At 36.3% G+C, this 25,379-nt stretch overlaps 1 protein-coding gene and 1 non-coding gene across 2 annotated transcripts in view; one reads left to right on the plus strand and one right to left on the minus strand.

Moving 5' to 3' along the window:
• Positions 1 to 25,379, minus strand: part of NLK (nemo like kinase) — a 169,199-nt gene that overhangs the window by 52,837 nt on the left and 90,983 nt on the right. The window contains exons 2-3 of the mRNA XM_032319919.1: positions 18,223 to 18,352; positions 9,387 to 9,442 (exon numbers count right to left, since the gene is read on the minus strand). Coding sequence (XP_032175810.1) covers positions 9,387 to 9,442; positions 18,223 to 18,352 — 186 coding nt within the window. The remainder of the gene's footprint in view (positions 1 to 9,386; positions 9,443 to 18,222; positions 18,353 to 25,379) is intronic.
• LOC116578578 lies at positions 20,091 to 20,194 on the plus strand. Its single transcript, XR_004280949.1, has one exon. It is a non-coding gene; the product is annotated as a U6 spliceosomal RNA (small nuclear RNA).

Below are 25,379 nucleotides of genomic sequence, written 5' to 3' on the forward strand. Positions count from 1 at the left end.
GCAACCTATTAGCACTGTTCCACACCACTTAATTAGAACAGCTATGCAGAAAGTTATATGGACCCACAAACACAAAATCAGATACTGCCTAAAACTTTGTGGGAAAATAAAAATGCAGCTGGAAATACTGAAAATATAATTTATCCTACTAATAGGTCATTGATCTTGTATAGCTCCTGTAAGGAAGGACCAGAGAAAATATTTTATTCTATGAAAACTTTAAGTCCTAGGTAAGTCTTCCAAACTCTTTTTGGGAACAAGAGAAGGGCAGAGCAGTTTTTTCTGCTTAAGAAAATTACTCTAGTATTATAATTATTTGAAAATCATGAATCATCCACAATTGAACCATGAACCCCTTAAGGATAACAACAATGGCCATTATACTTCATACCACCTGCTAGTACTTCTATCCTGAAGATAAAGTTCTAAAGTTACGCATAAAATGAACTTTGAGTATCATAAGTCATCTGGGAAGATACCATGTTGGAGACAAATATGTCAAATTCACATTAAATTCAACAGTATTGTGTTCTCTGGCGTTGCAGCAGAATGCTGTTTTCTTTGAACCCCACAGGAAACAGTTGGCTCTTGTTAAGGGGTCATACTATATAAAACTACCTCTCTCAACAGCATCATGCTTAGTTTGGGGACATTCTCTCACTAGTGAAGCCTATGGGAGCTGAAATTACCTGAGGGAACAGCACATTCTTGATTCCTAGCTCATGCTCACTCTGGAAAATCCGCTGAATGAATGGAATGGGACACAAAGTAATTACCAATTTTAATCGTGTTTAAAAAGTCAAAGAATGGGGGCGCCTGGGTGGCTCAGTGGGTTAAGCCGCTGCCTTCGGCTCAGGTCATGATCTCAGGGTCCTGGGATCGAGTCCCGCATCGGGTTCTCTGCTCCGCGGGGAGCCTGCTTCCTCCTCTCTCTCTCTCTGCCTGCCTCTCTGCCTACTTGTGATCTCTCTGTGTCAAATGAATAAATAAAATCTTTAAAAAAAAAAAAAAAAAAAAGTCAAAGAATGAATGAAGCAGAGATTTGGGGTGATTAGTTCAAGGCTCCAAGTCAAAGACACACATAGCCTTAAACTTCTGCTACTTCATTTAAAATCCTTACCACTATTGTGTCAGAATGAAAATACAGTTGGAACTTTCTGCCTGAAATAGAAAATACATTCCAACTTTCTTAAAGCTTAAACATAAGATGAATTACATCCTCATGTTTTTAAACATTGGTAGATCAATCACAGTTAATTTGGTCATCAAAAAGCATTTATGATGAATACATGAACAGCATCGACACCATTCTGAGGAGCAGTCTTCATGTAAAGAGCTAACAAGTGGAAACAGAGTAAGCTGTTTCCATCTCCCTTCCTTTTCCAGGCTGTGGTTGGTCCCACTGCTAATGCTCAAAGACCTCTCCTTAAAAAAACATAAAGAATAAAAGAAAAAAAAAATATCAGAAACAAAAAGACTAATAGTCTCTTATCTTTGTCTTTTCTAGCAGTCTTCACAGTAATCCAGATCTTAGCTAGATGACACAATCAGCTGGTTCACATTTGCTTCTTAAAAGTCCCTTAGGTGGTCACTGGTAACTTCAACATTCATGCTGATAATTATTCTGGTTAGTTTAGTCTAGTGGATACTAACTCTGAGGGCACATTCAGATCACTGGAAGAACTTTTCAAAAATACTTACTGATACCTTGGACCAAACTCAGAATATAGGATTTGAGCATTTGAATTTTTTTTTTTTTAAAGATTTTATGACCTATCATGACCCAAGCCAAAGGCAGATGCTTAACTGAGCCACCCAGGCACCCCCATTTGAAGTTTTTTTTTAAAAGCTCCTTAGATGATTTCAATGAGCAACCAGGGTAGAGAATCTCTATCCCTCAATTTCTCAACTGTCTGAACTCTAAGGACTTTTGTTACTATTCTACTTCATCTAACTTAAAGCGTGACTCTACTTTCTATCTCTTGAAACGACTACAACTTGTTCTAACTACAAATTCCTTTCTTTGAGCACAGTCTCCATATTCTAACCACACTACTACTCCTTCTAAACCTGTTGCTTGCTATCACCCTAACATCTGCCTTTGGATCTCACCTCTCCTTTCTCGGGGTACACCAACTCGTCTTCTGATATTAACTCCTTCTCTATCAATGTAGCCAGCCATTCTGTGATGATCTAGGGAGGCCCTTCCCCATTTTTTTCATTTCCTTGTTCTGCCTCTGTGAATACCCAACCTGCCATCAACATCAAAGCCCAGGCTGTTGACTACATGGCTAAAGAGGTCCCAATGAATTGCCAAGAATCCTTCTGGGTCTGTATTACAGTTGCTGCCTCTCAGTCCTAAGGGCTGCGTCCTTTTTAAGGTTTTTTTCTTCTTTAATTGTGGTAAAATATACATAATGGGGAGTCCCTCGCAATCAGATGCAGGCCCCCAGATGTGGGACAATGATCAGGGGGAAGCCAGTGGTGCAGGCAATGAAAAGATTCACCCGAGGCAGAACAAGGGAGATAGAAGTTTACTGAATAAATTGAAGGTAGTGGCGGGGTGAACAGCAAACAAGAGACTGTCTGCAAGGTGGCAGTGAGTAGGGGTTCTATTTAAAGTGGGAAGGTGAGGAGGTATGGGGATGTATGGAATTTTCCCTTTTTTGGTAATTATCCCTGGTTGTAAGTAGCCCATTCCTCAGTTTGGGCCAATGGATATTTTGAGGTGGGTTACCTGATGGGCCTGTCTGTATTCAGCCAGGTGGTCGCTGTAGGCCCTTAGACCTTGATCAAGTTTCCATTGCTCAAGTCTGTTGTCTAAAAGTGGCCTCTACACATAAAAAAACTCTGACCATTTTAACCATTTTTACATGTACAATTCAGTGGCATTATGTACATTCACAATGTTGTGCAACTATCACTACTAATTCTAGAACTTCTTCATTAGCCCAAACAGAAACTCTTTGTTAAGTTTATAAAGGACACTTCTGATTCTGTCATTCCTCATCACAAGTATCTTTCACTGTGCCTTCAAATGCCTACTGAATAAAGATGAATGTTTTTAGTTTAATATTCAAGGCCCCCCATGATTTACCCCAACTAGCTTAATTTCTCATTATCCATGCAAGCTAAATTCTAGCCAACTGGACGACTTGCCATTCCCTAAAAGATGATCCTGATATTTAATCTCTCCATCTGGAATATCCATTCTCCTCAAGGCTACCTGTCCAAATCCTCCACATCTTTCAATACTCAGCTGAAATGTCATTTTCTTCATGAAGTCTTAGTTTTTTTTTTAATTTTTCTTTTTTTTCCTGCCTGAAGTGATCTCTCCTTTTAAAACTCCATACCATTTGCTAATATTCTTTTAGAACTTCCCACCATATATATATATATATATGTAAATATATATGTTTGAAGATTTGAAGATCTTTGAAGAAGCTTTGAAGATGCTCATATTGTTAGAATTTCTTCTATCATATACATATGATCATATGATATACATGTCATCATATATATCATATGATATATATATGTTATCATATATATCAAATGATCATATATATATGATGGAGGAAATTCATCATATGATGGAGGAGCTTCAAAGCTCTTCAGACGTAGATTTCTGGTTCTTGCTGGTATGGTCTGATTGAGAGTATGAGTGCACTTACATATGTATAAACATACTTCATTTTATTTGTTCTTAGCAATTCACAGACTCCTAAGATTCCCTGAGGTTTACAGAGCTCTTTCTTTCTTTTCTTTTCTTTTGGAAAGATTTCATTTATTCATTTGTCAGAGAGAGAGAGGCAGAGGGAGATGCAGGTTCCCCACTGAGCAAGAAGCCTGATGCGGGACTCTGATTCCAGAACCCTGGGACCATGACCCAAGCAGACATTAACCGTCTCAGCCACCCAGGCATCCCTACAGAGCTGTTTCACAGCACCAAGGAGTCATGTATTGTGTATTCTTTAAATTACAAAATGCTGCTATAAAATATACTATACAAATACTATTAAACTTAAAACGACTGCATTTGAGGAGCCCAAAACTACATTATTGCTCACCAAGAACTCTAACTGGTCAAAATGGGGATGGAAGTTCCCTTGCTGCCTTTATGACACGACATTCCTGTTTAAACAATGCCTTGCACCGGCCAAACCTATTACAGAAACACTTCTATAGTAAAAGGAGGAACTTATTAATAATTATATAGGACATGAGGTAAAATCCAGGAGTCCTGATAAACAGGGACACATGATCCCCCACTAGACTTCTCACTTCTACTGGTTTTACGCTGTAGTTGCTTCTAGTACAAATAACCTGTTCTACCAGTATTCTTCTCCATAAAACATTAAGAGCATGTTTCATTATATTTCAAAGTAAAAGTAAACTTTTCCCAAGGAAGGCCAAATTTTTATTTCTAATCCAGCAGGCATCCAGTACTTCCTGGGAAAAGGCATGTTTATGTACAGAATTCAAGATTCTTACTAAAGCATGATAAACAATTTTCAATCAAATAATTATAACTGGTTTCTCTTGGGTTAAATTTCAGTAGCCTCAAAGTAACTTAGCACTGAAGTATTTTCACACAGTTTTCCAAACAGAAAAGTCGAAGTGCAAAATGAATAATGTAATCCTTTAAAAGCCAAAAGTTCAGTTAAAAAATAATCTTTCTTAATTATTAAGGAACATATTTTGCAGGGTGATACATTAGATTTAAAAAATATGAAAATAGAAAAGCTACAAGATACAGAGAACATGGGAGAATTTATTGCTCCTTCCATATTGGACTCCTGCTAAATCTATTGGACCCTGTAGGTAGATTTGTCAACAGTTAAAATCTAGACATTATCTTTCTACAAGTTGCTTAAGGAGCTATCTAAAGAAAACTCAAGCCACTGATGGTGGGCACTCTTGCAATCATTTTATTACAGTGTCAGGGAAAAATGTATGATTAACTGCATACTATATGATCATACTCTTATTGTACATTTGATTACATCAAAATGTTCATAGACTCAGATTTTCTAAAATGATATTAACCATTAAAATCAGTGTAAAGAGGGACGCCTGGGTGGCTCAGTTGGTTGACGACTGCCTTCGGCTCAGGTCATGATCCCAGAGTCCCGGGATCGAGTCCCGCATCGGGCTCCCAGCTCCATGGGGAGTCTGCTTCTCCCTCTGACCTTCTCCTTGCTCATGCTCTCTCTCACTGTCTCTCTCTCAAATAAATAAATAAAATCTTAAAAAAAAAAAAGTCAGTGTAAAGAGAGGCGCACCTGGGTGGCTCAGTGGGTTAAAGCCTCTGCCTTTGGCTCAGGTCATGATCTCAGGGTCCTGGGATCGAGTTCCGCATTGGGTTCTCTGCTCAGTGGGAAGCCTGCTTCCTCCTCTCTCCCTGCCTGCCTCTCTGACTACTTGTAATCTCTGTCTATGAAATAAATCAATAAAATCTTAAAATCAGTGTAAAGAGATCTTAAAATGTTTCTGTAGTAACAGTTACATATGAAATACAACAGCACAATTTTTTAATCTTAGAAAAAAGTACAATAATAAATGGTACTGTATGTATAATAGAAGGTTGTTTAAGATTATTTATTTCCTTTTAATGACTTAAATAATATGATAAATATATATTTTTGACTCTATGAACTGATTCCTTTATCAACTAACTAAATAGTAGAACATCCATTAGAATAGCAACATACTTAGAACTTACCTAAAATGACAGAGCCTCAAACAGACCTCAAGAGTTTCTTCAAAGCACAATTCCATGATCATACATTTAAAACTCAAAATATTATCCATTCTAAAATCTGCAAAGACACAACAATCCTCTAATTTAAAAAAAAAAAAAAAAGCCACTGTCTAAAACCGTGTGTAATGTGTATGCCATGTTTTTGAGATACTACAGAGGGAGCTGCTAACATAGATGAATAACTGCCTTCCTACAAAGTCTTTATAATCCTGGGGCAACTATAGGAACAATTCCTTTTTTTGTTGAAAGGTTTCAGTGTTTTCCAAATAGCACCACCAGTAGAAAACACCTTTTTTTCTGTGCATTATTCTATATATAGCTAAAAATTATACAACAGAAAAAAAGAATATTTGAGGCTTAGGTTTGAAAGACTCTTTTGTAGCTAACTAATTACAACAGGTGTCCATTTTTTAACCTGAAGGTAAAAAAATTAAATAAGAAAGTAAAACATTTAAGTAAATGGTGTACCAGATGGTTCCACAAATACTTATGACAAGGTCTTTTAATTCAACATTCATGAACAATTTTGGAGAGAGGAACTGCACAGAAACATTATGCTAACTAATAAAATGGGCTGAAATAAGCCACCAACAGGTACTACACTATCTATGCTACTCAACGGTTTTAAACTATAACTATGCTAACTTTCCCTCTGCTCTGCAAGTATTTGAAATAATAATCAATCAAGGATCTCCCAGACTCCAATTATGGTCACTAATACGTGATTGAGAACTCCTAGCTTACAGAAGCACACAAAGTTTTTAAAAGAATGACAAACCCAAGTATACAGAATTAATGCCTGATATAAACAATTCATGCTTGAACTATAGAACAGAAAATGATATTACAAATTAGCTAAGTGTTCACTGAAGAGAATCTAAATATATCTGGCACTTATTAAATATAAACATATTCACCAATTTATTATTCGAAAACATTCTTTCCTCACAGATGGCCTAGGTGCAATCAAGGGTTAACTTAGCAGATCTAGGCTACCCAAACCCAACACATTCCAAAAGTCTTTAGGACTGGAATCAGGACCAACTCCTGGGAAATAACCTTTGAGCCCTTGCAGTGTCTTGCCTCATAAGAGTGTCTTAGTATACCTGGGGATTTGGTCACTTCAGACAGTTTATGCTAACAGTATGATTTATGGTGACACCTGTTTTTGTTTGCCTGGGGCCTTCGGCCAGCCGTATTAGTTTAACCTCTGGGTGTGGAAGAGGAGGAGTGCTGGAGACTGAGTAACTAAGGTCAGCCCTTGTGGGTGCTCTATGCCTACCTGACTGACCTCTTGAGAAAAACCCTGGACACTAAGGCTCAAGTGAGCCTCCCCAGTTGACAACATTTATCCGTGTTGTCATATATTGTTGCTGGGAAAATTAAGCAAGATCTGTGCAATTCTATGGGGAGGCCAAATTGGAACTTTGTACCTGGTTTCTGATGGACTCTGCCTTATGCACCACTTTCCTTTGCTGATTTAATCTATATCTTTTTGCTGTAATAAACTGTAGCCATGGTTAGAATACCTTTTCTGGATCTTGTGAGTTCTTTCAGCAAATCATGGAACCTGAGGGTAATTTTGGGGACCCGTGACACAACCTACAATACAATAAAATTCTTTTTTTAAAAAATATTTTATTTATTTATTTGACAGAGAGAGAGATCACAAGTAGGCAGAGAGGCAGGCAGAGAGAGAGGGAAGCAGGCTCCCTGCTGAGCAGAGAACCCGATGCGGGGCTCGATCCCAGGACCGTGAGATCATGACCTGAGCCAAAGGCAGAGGCTTTAACCCACTGAGCCACCCAGGAGCCCAATAAAATTCTTATTTAATAAAGAAGATTTCTTCTAATTTCAAGGTTTGTTGTCAGCAACGTCAATTCCAAACAGGTAGAAACAGCATTACACATTCATAGGAATGCTTCTAACATGTAGGTTCCTTTCCAGCAAACTAAAAGGATAAAGATGACTCCTGGCCAGGTGTAGGAAGTTACTTTGGAAGAATGACACAAGTATGGCTCCACTCCCATGAGTTCCCTACCTCGGTAATTTTCAGGAAGTCTATGAAATGAAATCATCAATGCTTTCTCCTCAGTTGTTACTTCTGATCTACAGTAGAGGAGAAGAGAACTTTCTCAATTCTTTAAATAAGAATATGTCAAGAACTATCTGACCAGGCCCAAGATCTCAGGTATACAAAGACGCTCTTGTTATCCAGAAGCTGGTCAAGACCCAGTCCCTTCTCTGAAAGTGCAAGGTTGGTGTACCCCAAGTCCACTGAGTTAAGCCTTTATTAATTCCGTAAAAGACTCATGGGTTAAAATATCACCAAGGGTTACAGCATTCAAGAGCTCTAGGTTTATCAGATCACAATATCCCAGCAGTGTTGATCAGTGATAATTCTATCACCTTACAACGTTTCCCAATTCCCCAGTCAGCTTAGCTATTCTCCTTCCCTTAGGGAAGCTCTTAATTGTTCCCAGTTACTAAAGAAATTATCAAAGATAATTGTCTAGTATAGAATTACCTACCACCTGTGTAAGAATGAGATTTTTAATCTCACTGCTAAGTCTGAAAAACTATCCTGCTTTCATATTGGTTTCCACTCTTAAGTCATAGGCCTAGTGTTAATAACAAGTTTTGGGTCAATAAACTAGTGTCCTGAGCTCACTGAATTCAAAGATTTAGGACTCCCTGTCTTTCACTCCAAGTTTTACCCAGTTAAATACAGAATGGTAAATCGTGATGCTTTTCCTAGGGCTAACCTATGTCCCAATTTTTTATTTTCATGCACAGTCCCAGGAGTTAATACTAGGCATTATTTTAGAGTTTATTATCATCCATGATACCTTACATACCATTTTTACATATTAACAGTAGTAATATAATGGTAAAGCCTCTATCCTGAGAGAATCATGTAGGAGTTGAATGAAATAAAGACCACAGAGTCACACCATTTGGAACTGAACCTCGATCTCAATATCTACTAAGGTCTGTGATCTTAGTCAAGTCTTTTTTATCTTTTGTGCCTCAATCTCCTCTCTGTAATATGGGAACAGTTAAAGTCTCTCTCCCAGATGGTTATTATAGAGATTAAATAAACTTGTATGTGTAAATAACTTAGAATTGTGCCTGGCATCTGCTAAAAACTTACATAAGTAATGACTATTACCAGCACCATCACTATTACTCCAAAGAACTTGGGATGTAACTTACATTATCTCTTTAATTTTCACCTTAGACCAAGTGGTAGAAAAAAAGGGCAGTATTATCCTCTTAACTGACAGGCAGTTGTTGTATAGCAACAAGAGTACTTTCTTGAGTTCCATTCAACATAGCTGCCTCACTGGCTTCATCTGCAAAATGCAGATGGTAATAACCTATCTCATAGGCTGTGTGGAGATTAAGTAAAAAAAATGTGCTCCAAAGTCCCATTTTATGGTATCACAATTCAGGATACATTGATAATACTGCTCTGTCGGATTTCAAAATTACCTGGTTCCAGGTACTCAACCACCTCTGCAAGGATGAGATTTTATACACCTTAAAGCATGAACCCCCAAAGGTGCTAGAAGAATAAATTAATATTGTCCCCTTCTTTCACATTCCCTGGTTAGGATACATTTCTTCAAAATAGTCAATGTGTGGAGGTTGGAGTATGTCAAGGGCAGAGAGTACCTGAGAAAAGGAAAAAAAAAGTCAAATTTAGAGAACTAAAAAGGAAGCAAAATATGACATAAATGCAAGTAAATGCTATTAACTTTTTAATGATGTAAGGTTTAGTTACAATTGCTCATGGAGATTAACTAAATTTATCAGTCAAGTTACAGTCCTAAACACTAAGATGGGTTTGTAAAACTACTATGTAAAAGACAATTCTATCTAAACTAAAATGACAGGGCTGACTGGGCTCTACCACATGCCACCAGACTGCTGCATGGCAAGTGTTTTGAAACGCCATTATTTTTAACAATCAGTGTTGCTCTAAGAGCATGAGGAAACACATCTATCATTCATTCCTCTACTCCTCTGTTCAAAAAACGTTTACCAAGTACATTCTACCTGGCAGGCACCATGGTAGGCTCTTTGGTTATACTGATAAACAAAAGTGATACTACCCCTGCTCTCATGACTAGAAGTGAGGAAGGCATTAAAGAAACAAGCAGTTACACAACTATATAATTATGATATGTATTATTTGAAGGGAAAAAGTTAAGAGGAATGGGGACAAAAGTTTCCCTGAAAGGCGCCTGGGTGGCTCAGTTGGTTAAGCAACTGCCTTCGGCTCAGGTCATGATCCTGGAGTCCTGGGATCAAGTCCCACGGCAGGCTTCCTGCTCAACAGGGAGTCTCCTTCTCCTTCTGACCTCTCTCCTCTCATGTTCTCTGTCTTTCATTCTCTCTCTCTCTCAAATAAATAAAATCTTTAAAAAAAAAAAAAATTTCCCTGAAGTAACACTAAGAGTTGAAGGGCGAATAGGAGTTGGCCAGGCAATGAGTAGGTACTGTAAAGGCACTGAAGCAAGAAGGAACCAGGCAAATTCTAGAAACAAATGCCAGTGCTTATGGAACATAGAGGGTGGGAGGAAAACAGATTGGGATAAAACAGAAGAGGAAGGCAGGGGATATATCACATAAAAATCTCTTTAAATTTTTGTTAAGCATTTTGGATTTTATTCCAAGTACAAAAAAAGAAGTCACCAGGGTGGAAAGACTTTAAGGCATCTGAAATTCAAGTCCTTTATAAAAGCAGCATACTAACAAAGTCAGTTCTGCCTTTGAAACATAACAAATAGGCCTACTTCCCCTACCAGCTGTCCAGCTATTCTTTTAAGTCCCATCTATGATATTCACATGGAAGAATCTGACCTACCTAACTAATAAGAAACCTGAGGGTGAAAGAATAGGGAAGAAATTTTTAACAGGAAATAAACTGTGGTACAAGTTCAAATTTTCTATCTTTAGCTAAGTTTTTTTTTTTTTTAAGAAAAAATTTTTATTATGGAAAATTTCGAACATACAAAAGTAGACAGAACAGTATCAAGAATGCTCATGTAATCAATACCCAGTCTTAGTAATCCACGTATGTAATTATTATTGCTTCTATACCCCCACTCTCCCTATATAATTCTGAAGCAAAGAGCAAACTTATTTCAGCCATACATCGGTAAGCATCACTAAAAGATGAAAGCTTTTATTTTGTTTATTTATTTATTTTTAAATAATGTGGTGCTTGAACTCACAACCCTGAGTTCAAGAGTTGGACACTTAGCACACTGAGTCACCCAAGCGCCTCAAAGAGAAAAACTTCTAAAAAATATAATTATCAAGTCTAAAAATTATATGTTTTTTAATACCATCAAATATACAGTTCTGAAATTTACAATTTCCTTTTTCTTTTTAATTTTTGGTCTAAGTTAGGACCTAAATAAGACTTACATATTACGGTTGATTTGTGTTTTAAGTTTTAACCTACGGATTTCTCCTCTTTTTCTTTTCCCCTTGCAATTTACATGTGGAAGAACCTTTGCTCATTTTTTTTCAGCCAAGCATTTGTCACTTTAAAATTCTAAATTAAACTAAAACCTCCTGTAATGAAAGTCTTCACTCACTTTAAAACCAGTTATACATGAAAGTTTGAAAATAGTTTAGATGCTTTATAAAGAATCTTGATCCTTCCTTTCTGAATTAAAATGTTTATACTTAGAATCTTGGTATAAATGAAAGATAACAGATTTTTTGGTTTCTTCAAAAATAATTTTTATCATATAAAAGATAAATTATTTCATTTCTATAAATTTAAAACCCTATAATTAGCTAGTGTCACAAATTCACACAAATTCATTTCTGATTATGCAATAGAACAATTTTTAACATGAATATTTGATGTTTGAGGAAGACAGAAATTAGTGTTTTACTTGACATCTTTCGGACTCTCCATTCTGTATCTGAACAACACACATCCTGTCTTGGAGGAAACCAGAATGCAATGAGTGACAGCGTCCATTAGACAAAGCTATTTTACACTTCAAATCTATCTGCTATAATTAGAGGTTATCTAGAGAAAGTGACAACCATACATTTTAAACCTTGATGGAGAAGAATGAGGCTTTCTTATTCCAGATTTGATGAGGCTTTTTGTAGAAAAGCCATATAAAACAGGGTCAGACATTTGCACTAAAGCATTTAGCTGTCATTGTTAGCTTCAAAGGTACAATATTTTAAATTCTGCTTGGAATTTTTTAAATGCCTGTTGTTTTATATTACTGTTATTTTATCTCAAAATGTTTATCAGAGGATGGCATTCCACAGTGTTTCCAGAGGTGCAAAACCAGTGCTTAGATCAGTAGAAATGATCCAAGAATCTCAGAAATGATATAAATAAGTAAGAAGGAACAGTACCAGTTTCAAACTCCAGACTTCATGCCTGACTCCCTATTTAAATAGCCTGAGTCCCTCTATAACCCCATTATTTGTGGGAATCAAGTGTGTGAGATTAGCCTTATGATGTAAATAGGAGGACTCTTGTAAAGACTTTGACTTGTAAAGAGTCAAAGTATCCCCCAAATACCACCAACTCTTCAAAGGATCTCAAATACAAAAAAAGCAAGCCGACTTGTCTAATTAAAAAAAAATGGACCAAAATATGTCTGTCAATAATGGTCATTACCAAACAGTGTCTCAAATCTTTTTAAGAACTGGACAAAAAGCCCATTATGGTGGCAGTTTTTTAGAATTTTAACCTCTGTGATGTTGAGATTCACTATAAATTGGTTATGCAATACAAAACTGGCTGCTTCTTCTTAGCCCTTTACCTATAAAACAACTGCTGTAAATAATCCTAATCCTAAATACAAAAACTAGAAATTTAACTATTCATAAAATACAATTAAATCCCATGTTTAGCAAAGGAGCTACCCCTTCCCCAATCTTACTCCCCAAGAGATTTTAAGTTCTTTAAGGTGGAGACTATGTAATTACTACTATTTTTTAAAAAGTTGTAAAATACAGCTGCCAAGTATGTAATCTGATTAATATTTACACAAAGTATATAATATGATGGATTTTTACTTCATGGTTAACATCTAGATCAAGAAGTTAAGCATTTCAACAACCCAGAAGGTCCCTTTGTCCCTTTCTGGTCAAATCCCATCCCTGCTCAGAGGTAGCCACTATTCTCATTTCCATCACCACAGATTCATTTGGCCTGTCCTTGAACTTCATACAAATTGAATCATAAAAAATGAAGCCTTTGTGTATGACTTTTTTCCTTTACTGTCATGCCTATGAGATTCATCCCTATTGATGTGCAGATCAGTGGTTCATCCTTTTTATTGGTGTGTACTATACCATCATGTGAATGGACTATAACACAATGTACTTATCCAGACACTCCACTGTCTGCTGGCAGACATTTGGGTTGTTTCCAATTTCTAGGTATTATGAATAAAGCAGCCATGAACACTCCTGTACATGTTCTTTGGAGGATATATGATTTGTCTGGAGTATACCAAAGAATATAAATGCTGGATCATTGGGTAGGTGTGTATTTACCTAAATTTAGTGGAAACTGCCAGTTTTCCTAAGTGGTTTTAGAAATTTACACTCTCACCAGTAATGTTAAGAACTTCAGTTGATTTGCATTCTTGTCAACAGTAGATGTTGTCAGTCTTTTTGATTTTAGCCACTCTGGTGGGTATATTATTATCTCATGCTTTTAATTTACCTTTCTCCGATGACTAATGACTTTGAGCACTTTGTTACATGCCTATTAGTCATTTGGTTATCCTCTTTTGTCAAATTCTTAAGTCTTTTACTAATGGGCAAAAGTTCTTGATTTGTAGAAGCTCTTTATAAAATAAATGATGTTCAGATACAGAATTTACAGTTCAAAAAAATGTCAAGTAAAATAGTTACTTCTAATGGTCTTTCTCAAATGCCAAATATTTGTAATCGTCTATCACATAGTTGTTTAAAATTGCCTAACATAATACACTCTAGGAACAAGTTTTTTGTGGAATATATGTCTAAGACCTGTCCTTTCATTCTCTTAACTTTTGATGAGCATTAATTCTTAAGGTTAATGTTCATGCCCGCAAATTTTTTTTTTTTTTTTTTTTTTTTTTTAATGGTTAAATGCTTTGAGTGCCTGGGTGGCTGGCTCAGGTCAGTTAAACTTGATTTTGGCTTAGGTCATGATCTCAGATGGTGAGATCAAGCCCCGTATCAGTCTTCACACTGAGTGCGGAGCCTGCTTAAGATGCCCCCTCCTTCTGCCTGTGCTCCCCTCTCAAAAAACAAATAAATAAAATGGTTAATGCTTCACTTGTCTCATTAAGAAATCTTTGCATAACTCAAATTCATGAAGATTATTTTCCTATGTTTATTACAGAAGCTTTATTATTTTACCTTTCACATTTAAGTTTATAATCTATTTTGAATTAATTTATCTGTTAAGAGATAGACTTTGTCCAGCTTCTTCAAGACTGTCTTGAGTATTTTAGGTCTTTTCAATCTCCACAAACTTTAGGATGTTTGTCAATTTCCTCACACACACATATATATAAAATCCTGCTGATTTTTGATTGGTATATCATTAAATATAAAGCTCAACTTGGAGAGAACATGCATATTAACCGAATTGACTTTTTTGATTCATGAATACAAGAATGTATTATTTTGAACGCATCAAGAATCTGCCCAGTACCACAAAATTTTAGGTACAGAGCAAACAAAACCAAATCCATGAAAAGTAAGCCAGTCTATAGCATCCTTTGCCTTTTTACTCTCCTCAGCAGCAGAAACATTAGCATTAATAATGACTGCAGTTAAACAGCATGTCTGCATTAAGAGAAGCGTCCTGTTGGTCTCATATTGATATGATTCTTTATCCTACTTATGAACCCAAGGCCCTGATTTAGGTCAGACTATACAAAGAAAAACAAATCATTCTTCTTTGGCTCTATTATCTCCTCTTTGTTTTCTCTACCCCTCTGGAGTATTCCAGAATTAAAAGACTGGGAAAAAGTAACTCTGAGAGAGATCACTGAGGTTCTCATGCCAGACTTGGGAGATTTCTTTTTTCTGTCACTTCCATTTACTTACTCATTCTTCAGATAGACTGATTGCCTACTGTATACTTAGTGCTACTGCCTAAGGACAAGAAAAAGCCCCAGATTTGTATTGCAGGGGATATTTGCAGGAATCAGTGGACCCTTAAGGGGGCTCTGAATGGGCTTTAGAGGACTAGCGAAAGCCTAACATGACATAAATATTATGTGTATGTGCACTTTTCTAAAAGAGGGTGCATAGCTTTTATCAGATTCTCAAAGGAGCACAAAACTGAAAACAAAACAGAACAAAACCAAACATAAAACCCCTTCAATCATGCCTTCACCATGCTGATAATATGCAATTATGTGTGTGCATAAACGCATGCACAAGTGCATAGATGGGTAAAGTAGACAACATTTTTGCCAGGTTTTATAATAGCTCCAATTCTGACTAGACTCTGGTGATAAGCCTAACTAACAACAACCTTTAGAAAGTTAAACCCATTACTGTATCAAGGTGAATGCATCCTTAAGAAAAAAAAAAAAGTTTGTGTGTATATATCTCAATCAGATCAGCTAAAACCAATGAATTTGATACAGTGACTTTTTTTTTTTTTAAAGTAGGCTCTATGCCCAACATGGGGCTTGAACTCATGACCCCCGACTGAGCAAGCCAGGCGCCCCTGATACAGTGACTTTGAAAGTTCTATTCAAAAGAAAAATCAAAGCCTCCGAGGGCTCTGTAACTATTCCTTGACACATTAGATGCCATCCAAATTAAAATCCAACCTTCCTACAGTGGCCATGGTAATCTTTTCTAAATGCCATTTTCATCATGACATTCTTCTCTTCTCCTTCTTTCAATCAAATCTTAATCTCAAAAGGCTCATCTTAAGGTTTATCTTCTCCATGTTTAAAACATCTCTGAGCTTGTAAGTCTACAACAATTTCTCTTTTCCTTACTATTATGGTACTTGTGTGGCAGCATTCACCTGAGCTTTAAAAAGTACAGATCCCTGGGCCTCAATCCCAGAGATTCCAATTTAGTGGGTCTGGGATGAGACCCATGAATTCATCTTTTTAAGAATCACCTTTGATGACTGTAATATACTTCTAGGTTTGGTTGCCCAGCTTTTTCCATACATAAAACAGACCATCTTGCCTTAATACTTAACCATGCAAGCAGTCCCCCCAGGGCACTGTAATCATAGTATTCTTCACATTACTAAACTCCTTAAGGGTAGAAAGCCCTAGAAGCTAAATAGTTTAGGAATATAGGATGTACAGAATATATGTTTTCTGAATTAATGAACATGGGCTCTGAAGCAAGACAGACTCCAATCTTGTGCCACCCTGACCTGGGGCAAGTTACTTAACTCTAAGCTTTGGTTTTCTCCTTTGCAAAGTAAGGATAACAAACCCCATCTGACAAGATTTTTAAGGATTAAATGAATTAATGTATGGAAAGCCTCTACCACACATCCTGACACGCAGTAATAAGTGTTAAATACCTGATTCCTCAAAATAGGACATTTTAAACCTGTTTTGTATCCTCCACATGACGTCTCACTGCCTCTATACAGGACGTAATAGACATTTTTTGCCTTAACCACATCAAATACCAGCTGCTTCTTGGACTGGCATTCCATACATACCAGGTATGTGGCACTGAGGAGCTTTTGGAGATCTCAGAGCACAGCATAAATTCATGATTTATAAAACAGTGGTGCCATACCATCTTCATCACTAACCATCTGTCTCACTTTTGAATATTCACAGAAGTCATACGCACTCACTTAATGAGAGAGCTCAGGAGCTCCAATTGGTTACTATGTTTTGATAGGTATGATTTTCAAGAATTTCACTTATTTCTTTTCTTACACTACTCACTGACACCACCTTTGTAACTTAATTAGTTACTTACAGGAATGAGTCACGAGCAAAAATACCAGTATATATAGATAGCAGCCTATTATACCATCCCTCCTTTATAAAAGAAGCCAACATAGGTCCGAATATAATAAACCACTGAAATCCTTAGTAAGCAAATTACTACTCCCTCCTTCAAAAAATTTCTTCACCATGGATACCTTTACTTGAGTCTCTAACAGTGTAAATAAGGTTTGGCCTCTTTGATGTTGGGATGGTACTCAAACTCAAGAAATAACTAAGCAAGCACTAGATACCTTTCTAAATCACTTACAAAATTTGAGGGATCAGTCATAAATTAGCAACTCGAGTGGTATTTTCAAAGTCACTGAAACCAATTTTTAGGCAGTTCCAATTGACTGGAAGACAGCAATAACTTTTTTAACAAAGTTTAAGGAAAATGGATGTCAAGAGGAGTAATCAATAAAATGAAATATGTCAAAGCAAGGAATTTCAAGTAAACCTATTTGATATTCCTAGTTTTACCAAACACCTCAAACTTTTCCAAATTTCTCTCTTAAAGTGAGACTTACACTTTGGCCAAAGTTCTAAAGTTCCTGTGCAAACAAGCAGTCAGACTCACAAGTAATTATTGTATTTCTGATAAAGTTCTTATTTTAGCAATTTAAATAACATAGGTTGAGTACCAAATGAAGAATGTGAGGCAGTTTTTCTTTTCACATGAAATCGAAAACTTGAGTCTAATGCTAACATAACATCCCCAGGTAAGTTTTAGAGGTATCAAACGTTTACTTCGGGATTGAGGAGAAACTATCTCTCAAACCACAGTGATTCTCTTCATCATGAGTGAGTACACCATGAGTATTCTCTAAACACAGCCATAAATAAGCTAACCTACGTTACTTTAACAGCTATATTGGTTTTTAAGAAAAGAAACTGTTTCCCTACATTTTTATATTAATCTCTGATTTAAAATATTAAAAGTTAAGAATAAAGCATTTAAAATCAGGAACCGGGATGCTTGGGTGGCTCAGTCAGTTAAGCAGCTGCCTTTGGCTCAGGTCATGATCCCAGTGTCCTGGGATGGAGGCCCACATCGGGCTCCTTGCTCCGAGGGGAGCCTGCTTCTCCCTCTGCCTCTGCTTGCTATTCTGCCTGCCTGTACTCTATCTCTCTGGCAAATAAATAAATAAAATCTTAAAAAAAAAAATCAGGGACCAATTATTTCCACTTAAATCACTCATAGTACATACTGCACTCTTTTTATGTTTAATATTAGGATCGTTCCTCAGCTAACTATTAACATTTGTTTTACATCAATTAATATTTATCTGTTGATTGATACACCTTAGAATTCACATAAATTTGCTCATTGTTCACAAAAAATAGTCTAATTTGTCTCAGGTTCCTAAACTTAATAACTTACACATTCCCTTTTTAACTCTCTTTTGCTTTCTACTAATACAATTAAGCATGCATAGGAAACAGTCTATCTCAAACATCAACTTCACTTACATTATCATGTTTAAAAAAACACAACATCTTCAATTCCCGGAAGACCCTTTTGCAGGAGACCAGATTCTGGAAGACGTTGGGCATCTTTTTGAGTGCTACTCTCTTTCCATCTCTTGGATCTGTTACTGACCTAAAGCAGCAATATTTGGGGGAGAAGGAAAAAAAGAAAAAAGAAATCAATTCCAAGCTTTGTTTTTCAATGTTTCAGAACATGACAATCATCTTTATCTTAGACTACTCAATCCACTTAATGTTTAAAGGTATCAGTGAGAAAGAAGATTTAAAACAAGTACACACTTAAAATCAAAGAGAATGTTTTGGCCATCCAACTTAATTGCCATGCTTTTTTTTTTTTAATCCTTCTCTAAATTTTTATAAAGACTTTTTCTGAGAGGTCACTTAACAATTCATCTCAGGTAGGAGGGTTTTAGTGGTAAAGCCATTTTAAAAATGAGGGGTGAGTACAGATTAATACAACTTAAGTCCAATTAGTTTTATGCTTCATTTTTGGAACCAAATTCAAGATGGAAGAGATGTTCATTCAGATGTCATTTCGTTTAGTTAAACATAGAGAATTCAGACTTAATTTACTTATTTTGGCTTCTTACATAAATGAACATCTTTTAGTAATATGGATTTCAATCCTACCAGTAGCTGAACAGTATCCCCTCCTCAGAAGTCCAAGTGTCAACTTAGGGCCATAGCTTCTAGATTATGAAGACCTCTTCCCTTTTGCTTCTTATAAGCCTCTTGGTATGGTAACTGTGCCTCCTGTAGTTTTTCTTTAATAGCTCAGTGTCCCCCCCCCCATTTTTTTTTTTTTTTTAAATCTTTTAGTCTTCTAACACTTGTATAACCAATTCCTTGAATTACATTTCCCTATGTTTGACATACTAGTATGGTTTCCATTTTTCTGACTGGACCCAAATGATACATATTAAATAGTGAAAGGAAACAAAGCAATAAATATTAAATATGGCCAACTGACCATTTTATAAGTGATTTTCCATGAATTATCTTAACATTTCTTTTCCTTCCACCCAATATATACGACTGGTTGTCCTTGTAGAATTTATTTCTGTCAAATTTATTTTGCTGATTCCTGCTTGTCATTCTCGGCTACCATCATCTTTCAGTTCCAGTTTCAGTTACCCAATGCTTTGGCTATCCTGCCCAGATTTGTGTCATTTAAAAGTCTGTTCCAGAGGTTATCAATGACTTTATCCAAGTTATTAAAACTTAGAACAGGACAGAATAGATCTCTACAACAGATACAACACTAGAAACCATCTATGAGCCTAACATCCAATTATTATTGAATTACTTATTTAACTACAACCACCTAGTTTATTTCTTCATCTTGTCCACAAGAAATCACTTATCAAATTGCCTTCCCGAAAACGAAGCATTCCTGTTACCTACTAACCTGTCTAAAGACTATACCAAACTTCTTTACGAATACCACGACTTCTTTATAAATTCATCTTTGTGATCTTAGTGATCATTTACTTCCTAAGTGCTCATGAAAACTTTTAAATGGTGCATTCTACTATTTAAACAGCATGAGGGGGTGCCTGGAGTAGGCTCAGTTCATGATCCCAGGTCCTGGGACTGAACCCCACACAGGGCTCCCTGTTCAGTGGGAAGCCTGCTTCTCCCTGTCCCACGCCCCCCTACTGTGTTCCCTCTCTCGGTGTATCTCTCTCTGTCAAATACATAAATAAAACCTTAAAAAAAAAATAGCATGAGGACTCTTCTTCTGTTGACTAAAAATCTGATAAAAAAATTAAGAATTATAATTTTTAGGTTTTCAATAGCTTGAACTTGAACTTAACATTGGCGATTAACGCTTAAAAAACACCTACCCAGTGCTGGCTTCAGCAACACATACACTAAAACTAGAACATAACAGAGATTAGCATGGCCCCTGTACAAGGATAACATGCAAATTTGTGAAGTGTCCCATATTAAAAACAAAAACAGAACAACAAAAAACAACCTAAACCCAAAACAGATCTACAACATTGCCTAAAAATACACATAAACATAAAATAAGAAGGAAACTGGATATAGTATTATATTCAGACTGTTAAAAGTATTTTTTTCCTGTTCAATACACCACTTCTATAACTAGACTAGAAGACAAAAATGTCAATGAAATAGGAAGGAAGGAAAATTTTGGACCACACATTGTTGCCAATGTCTCTTGAGACTTCCTTAATGTAGAATAGTTACTTTGCATTCCTTTGTCTTTGATGACACTGCCATTTTTGAAGAGTACAGGCCATTTATTTGTAAACTGCTCCTCAATTTGGGTTTGTGTGGTGTTTTCTCATGATTAGATTCAGATTAGGCATTTTTAACAGGAATAACTCACAGAAGTGAAGTCTTCTCAGTGAACATATTAGGAGGCACATGATGTCAATTTTCCCCGTTTGTGGTGATTAACTTTGGTCGCTTGGATGAGGTGTCTGTCAGGTTGCCACATTGCAAAATTACTCCTTTTTCCCTTGGTAATTGTGTAACTGTTCTATTCCTCACCAAACTTTGACCCACGACCTTTAGCATCCATTGATGATTTTTGCCTGAGTCAACTATTACTATGATGGTTGCCAAATGGTAGCTTAATAGTTTTAACGTCTCCAAATAGCTAGTCCACACATAAATACTCGTTTTAAAAAAGTGAGTAAATTGCTTTAACACAAGGCCCTTTCCCCAGGCCTCATATAGCACTACTTCTTCCCAACTTATGACTTCTATTGGTCTTGACTCTACTACTCCTGGCCCAGGGTTAGTACTGTGCCTTGCAGTGTTTTAAGGTAAAATTCACAAAGTAGGATTTTATTTTATTATTCATGCAAAAGCCAGTCATGCCTATGGCTGGTAACAATATAACACTAATGAATGTGAATGGCTGTGCAGTAATTTCACGCCATGTTGAGTTTGTTCTCTCAACTTGAGGTAGCAGACAGCTTTAGTTCAGCTCAAACAGTACCACAGAACACAGATAAGTGTGGAAGCCTATTACACAGGAATTCTTTTATTTTCTTTGTTACGGAAAGGCTTGCCGTGCTTAGTTCCTCTGTGTCTGCAACACCCTGGTTATTCCAACTGTACTTGTTAATGAAGCTCCAGCTGTAGAAATAATGAACAACATTTAGGGCAACTTGCCTCATTTCAGGAAAAAAAAGGAGCCGTCCCTTGATCTACAATTCACTTACCGGTCAGTTACTTTCTCTACTAAACACTGGAAGCCCTACATAGAACAGTGCATCTGTCATTTCACCTCATTATCTTCATGGGCAATCAAGTTACGCTAGAACAGGTATTTACTTCTTAGGTTTTAAATCAATGTTTGATTCTGTAAACAGTATATTAAAAATACAGCTTTAAGGTCTGTGGAAAAAGAATCCTTTCTTACATCTACCCAGAGTACATCAATCCTTCTCTGCATTGCAAATACCAGTTCAACTGTTTTTTAAACAGTCAGAAGAATCGACAAGCCTTTCTTCAGAGAAATATAGTCAGCCAAAAGAGCAGAAAACCAAAATAGAAAGCTTTTTAGATCTGGTGTGGTTGTTTTGTTGTAGAGCTTTCTTAATCCTAGGAACTCTGACCATTGCCACAAATCTGCTTAAATTATGGACAAGCAGAAGGGCTGGAATAAAATGAGAGTGAAGCTTATTGGGGATACACTCCCAACACTTGAACCCAACATTAGAACAGCTTTAGATTAGTATAACTACTAAGCAAGAATTTCCAAGAAATTATATGCTCTACATTCATTTTATAAGAAGAAACTTTCCCCCACTTGGGTTAGCAGTTTTCAAGTTCATTTTTCTGGTACAGGTTCTTAACTATTCAAAGCAAATAAATAATGTATAATGAGAATGTTTCACTCAGATTGAGAAAATCAGGTTCTTCTAATTCTATTCACATAAACTTGTAATCAGCAATCTTCTATTTTTTGCTATACACACTACAATTACTACGTCAACTGTACCAATACAGTATGTACCTCAGTAACAGAACCTCCTAACTAGACTAAATATTTAGATTACTGCCTTTGCATTCATTTTGAAATTCATTTCCTTAAAAGTTATCTTTACTTGTATTTAGATTAAGTCAGCTTGAGAAAATAATCACAAACTATGAGGTAAAATTTCTGACAACGAATAAATCTTAAAAAAGAATGTATCTTATCTGTAACTTAGTCCCTTTTATATGTTCAAGGACACTATAGGTTAAGGAATAAGGAATTTTTTTTTTCTTTAAAGATCTTATTTATTTATTTCACAGACAGAGATCACAAGTAGGCAGAGAGGCAGGCAGAGAGAGAGAGAGAAGGAAGCAGGCTCCCCGCTGAGCAGAGAGCCTGATGTGGGGCTCTATCCCAGGACCCTGGGATCACAACCCGAGCCGAAGGAGCTGAAGGAGCCTAAGGAGCGGAAGGCAGACGCTTAACGACTGAGCCACCCAGGTGCCCCAAGGAATGGGGAATTTATTTTTACATCTCTTTGGTCTTTCTAACCATAATTTTAACAGGCTATAGTTCGTGTACTTCGACATAATTCATAAAGTTGCACATTATTCAGAGGAATAAACTTTCCCTGCCTCCACCCAAAGATTTATGAAAAAAGATTCTCATGGTTAGGTAATTTGTTCCATCAGTTGGGGTTTTCTGATGTTTGGTTTCTCTTTTATGTTCATCCAAATTTGGTATTTGTTGAGTTAGTTCTACATATAACATATAAGAAAGAGTTCCCTTTTTTTTTTTCCCCCCAAGATACTTCTACTGAACTGATCCTCAAATTTGTTAATCTGATATTATAAGGAAAAAAGACTTATGTAACAGCTAAACCGAAGCACTAAAATTGTTCATTCTTTTCCTTGTATCTTTACATTCCAATATTGATCAGAAGAAGCAAAACATCTACATTTACTTGAAAGAGTTAAATATGAACTTAAACATCTTCTAACTCTGTGTTTAAATAAGTATAAATAGCAGTGATCCTAGCAGGTGAGACATCCCTGAGCCATTCTGATCTGTAGTGAGATCCCCAGGGGTGCTGGTAAGGGAGGAGAAATAAGACACAGGCAAATCACCCAATATCAGGCTGTCATATTTATTTTCAAATACTTGTTACTAATGAATAAGATCTAACTTTTAAGACCCCAACCCCCCACCAATTATTATTGGTTAAGTTAAAATATAGATGCAAAATCCTCTTCTATTAATTCTTGTTGGCCCGAAAGAGTTTTAGTCCTTTAAACCATGAATTAATAATTTCATCCTTGCTCCAGATGCTGGGAAAGACATAGAGACTCTTACTCCTTAGTCACTGTCAAATATCTTTGTGAGGAGTATGACGTGCCTGCAGGAAAGTTGCCACACTGTCTTTTCAGAGGGATTTTCTCACATTGGTGGGTGAACATGACACAGCCTAGCATGCCAACTCTAGGAAGTTTCCATGGCCCACTGCCCACAGTCCTCTCCTAGAAACAGACCCACGAATATTGTATGGGAAGGAGAACCACCCGCAAGAAAGACAGGTTTCTGTACAAAGATAAAAGAAAAAAATTCACAACTGCACCTTCTTCTTACATTTTAACAATTTATGCTGAAAAAGGGTTATAAGGGATAACCAAAACAAAAACTATGTAACACAAAAATGTGCTTGCTTTTAATCCCACCGATGACTTCTTGAAAGATGTGTTCGGTAATAGGAATACTGAGAAATACAGAGATTTTTTTTAAAAAAAATTAAAGAATGGCAATTTTTGTTGCACATTAGATTTAAAAATATAGAAGACACCAAATGAAAGAATGGTTTTGTTTACACAGGTTTATAGCAGCACAATTCTGATGATGTTGAAAAACTATAATGAATTTAGAAATGCAAAGTTTCACAGACTGGTACCCCCTGGGGCTAACAGTACATTATATGTTAATAAAAAATTAAAAATTAAAAAAGAAATGCAGGGACGCCTGGGTGGCTCAGTGGTTAAAGCCTCTGCGTTCGGCTCAGGTCATGATCCCGGGGTCCTGAGATCGAGCCCCGCGTTGGGCTCTCTGCTCAGCAGGGAGCCTGCTTTCCTCCTCTCTCTCTGCCTGCCTCTCTGCCTAGTTGTAATCTCTGTCAAATACATAAATAAAATCTTTAAAAAAAAAAAAAAAGAAATGCAAAGTTCACATGACTGGAAAAATCTGTGTTTAATTGTTTATTATTTAATATTTTAGAGGCTAATATTTTAATAATTACTTAACATAAAATTTAAGTCCTAGTATGCTGTTAGTTAAAAGTAAAGTGAACATACCAACCAACATACCAGTAAAATGTAAATTTTGAAATAAAAAGGAAAATCTGAATATGGCTTGGAATTATGGTTATAAATCAAATGTCCATATGTTCTAGGAATGTATACTTACGTATACATAGGTGAAATGATAAGAGACTTAAGATTTCCCTTGGGGCGCCTGGGTGGTTCAGTGGGTTAAAGCCTCTGCCTTTGGCTCGGGTCATGATCCTGGGGTCCTGGGATCAAGCCCTGCATCTGGCTCTCTTGCTCGGCAGGGAGCCTGCTTCCTTTCCTCTCTCTCTGCCTGCCTCTCTGCCTAGTTAAGATCTTTGTCTGTCAAATAAATAAATAAAATCTTAAAAAAAAAAAAAAGATTTCCCTTAAAATACTTCATCAAGGACTGTTGAAACAAATGAAGAAAATGTTGATAATTACTGAATTTGGTGATCAGTGTAATGAGGTCAAACTATTAAAAAATAAAGAAAATACCTGTTTAAAAATTTTCAAAATAAAAACAATGAAGTGAAAAAAATTAAAGATACTATTTATAATATAAAAATATCTGGTATCTGGGATTAAAGCTAACAAAAGCTAAGTAAGCAACACCTCTACATAAAGACTAAAAAACATTATTGGGAGAAATTAAAGACATAAATAAATGAAGAGACATAACATATTCACGGACTAGAGAACTCATATTATAAAAATTTCAATTCTCCCCAAACTGATTTATAGATTCAGTGAAATTCCAACCAAAACCCCAAAAGGTTTTCTTTTCATGGAACTACACAAATTAGTTTTAAGTCTTTATGGAAATGCAAATATGCCATGGGCTGCTAAAACACTCTTGAAGAAGG

This window comes from Mustela erminea, chromosome 18 (genome assembly GCF_009829155.1).
Source record: "Mustela erminea isolate mMusErm1 chromosome 18, mMusErm1.Pri, whole genome shotgun sequence".
Taxonomy (NCBI): Eukaryota; Metazoa; Chordata; class Mammalia; order Carnivora; family Mustelidae; genus Mustela; species Mustela erminea.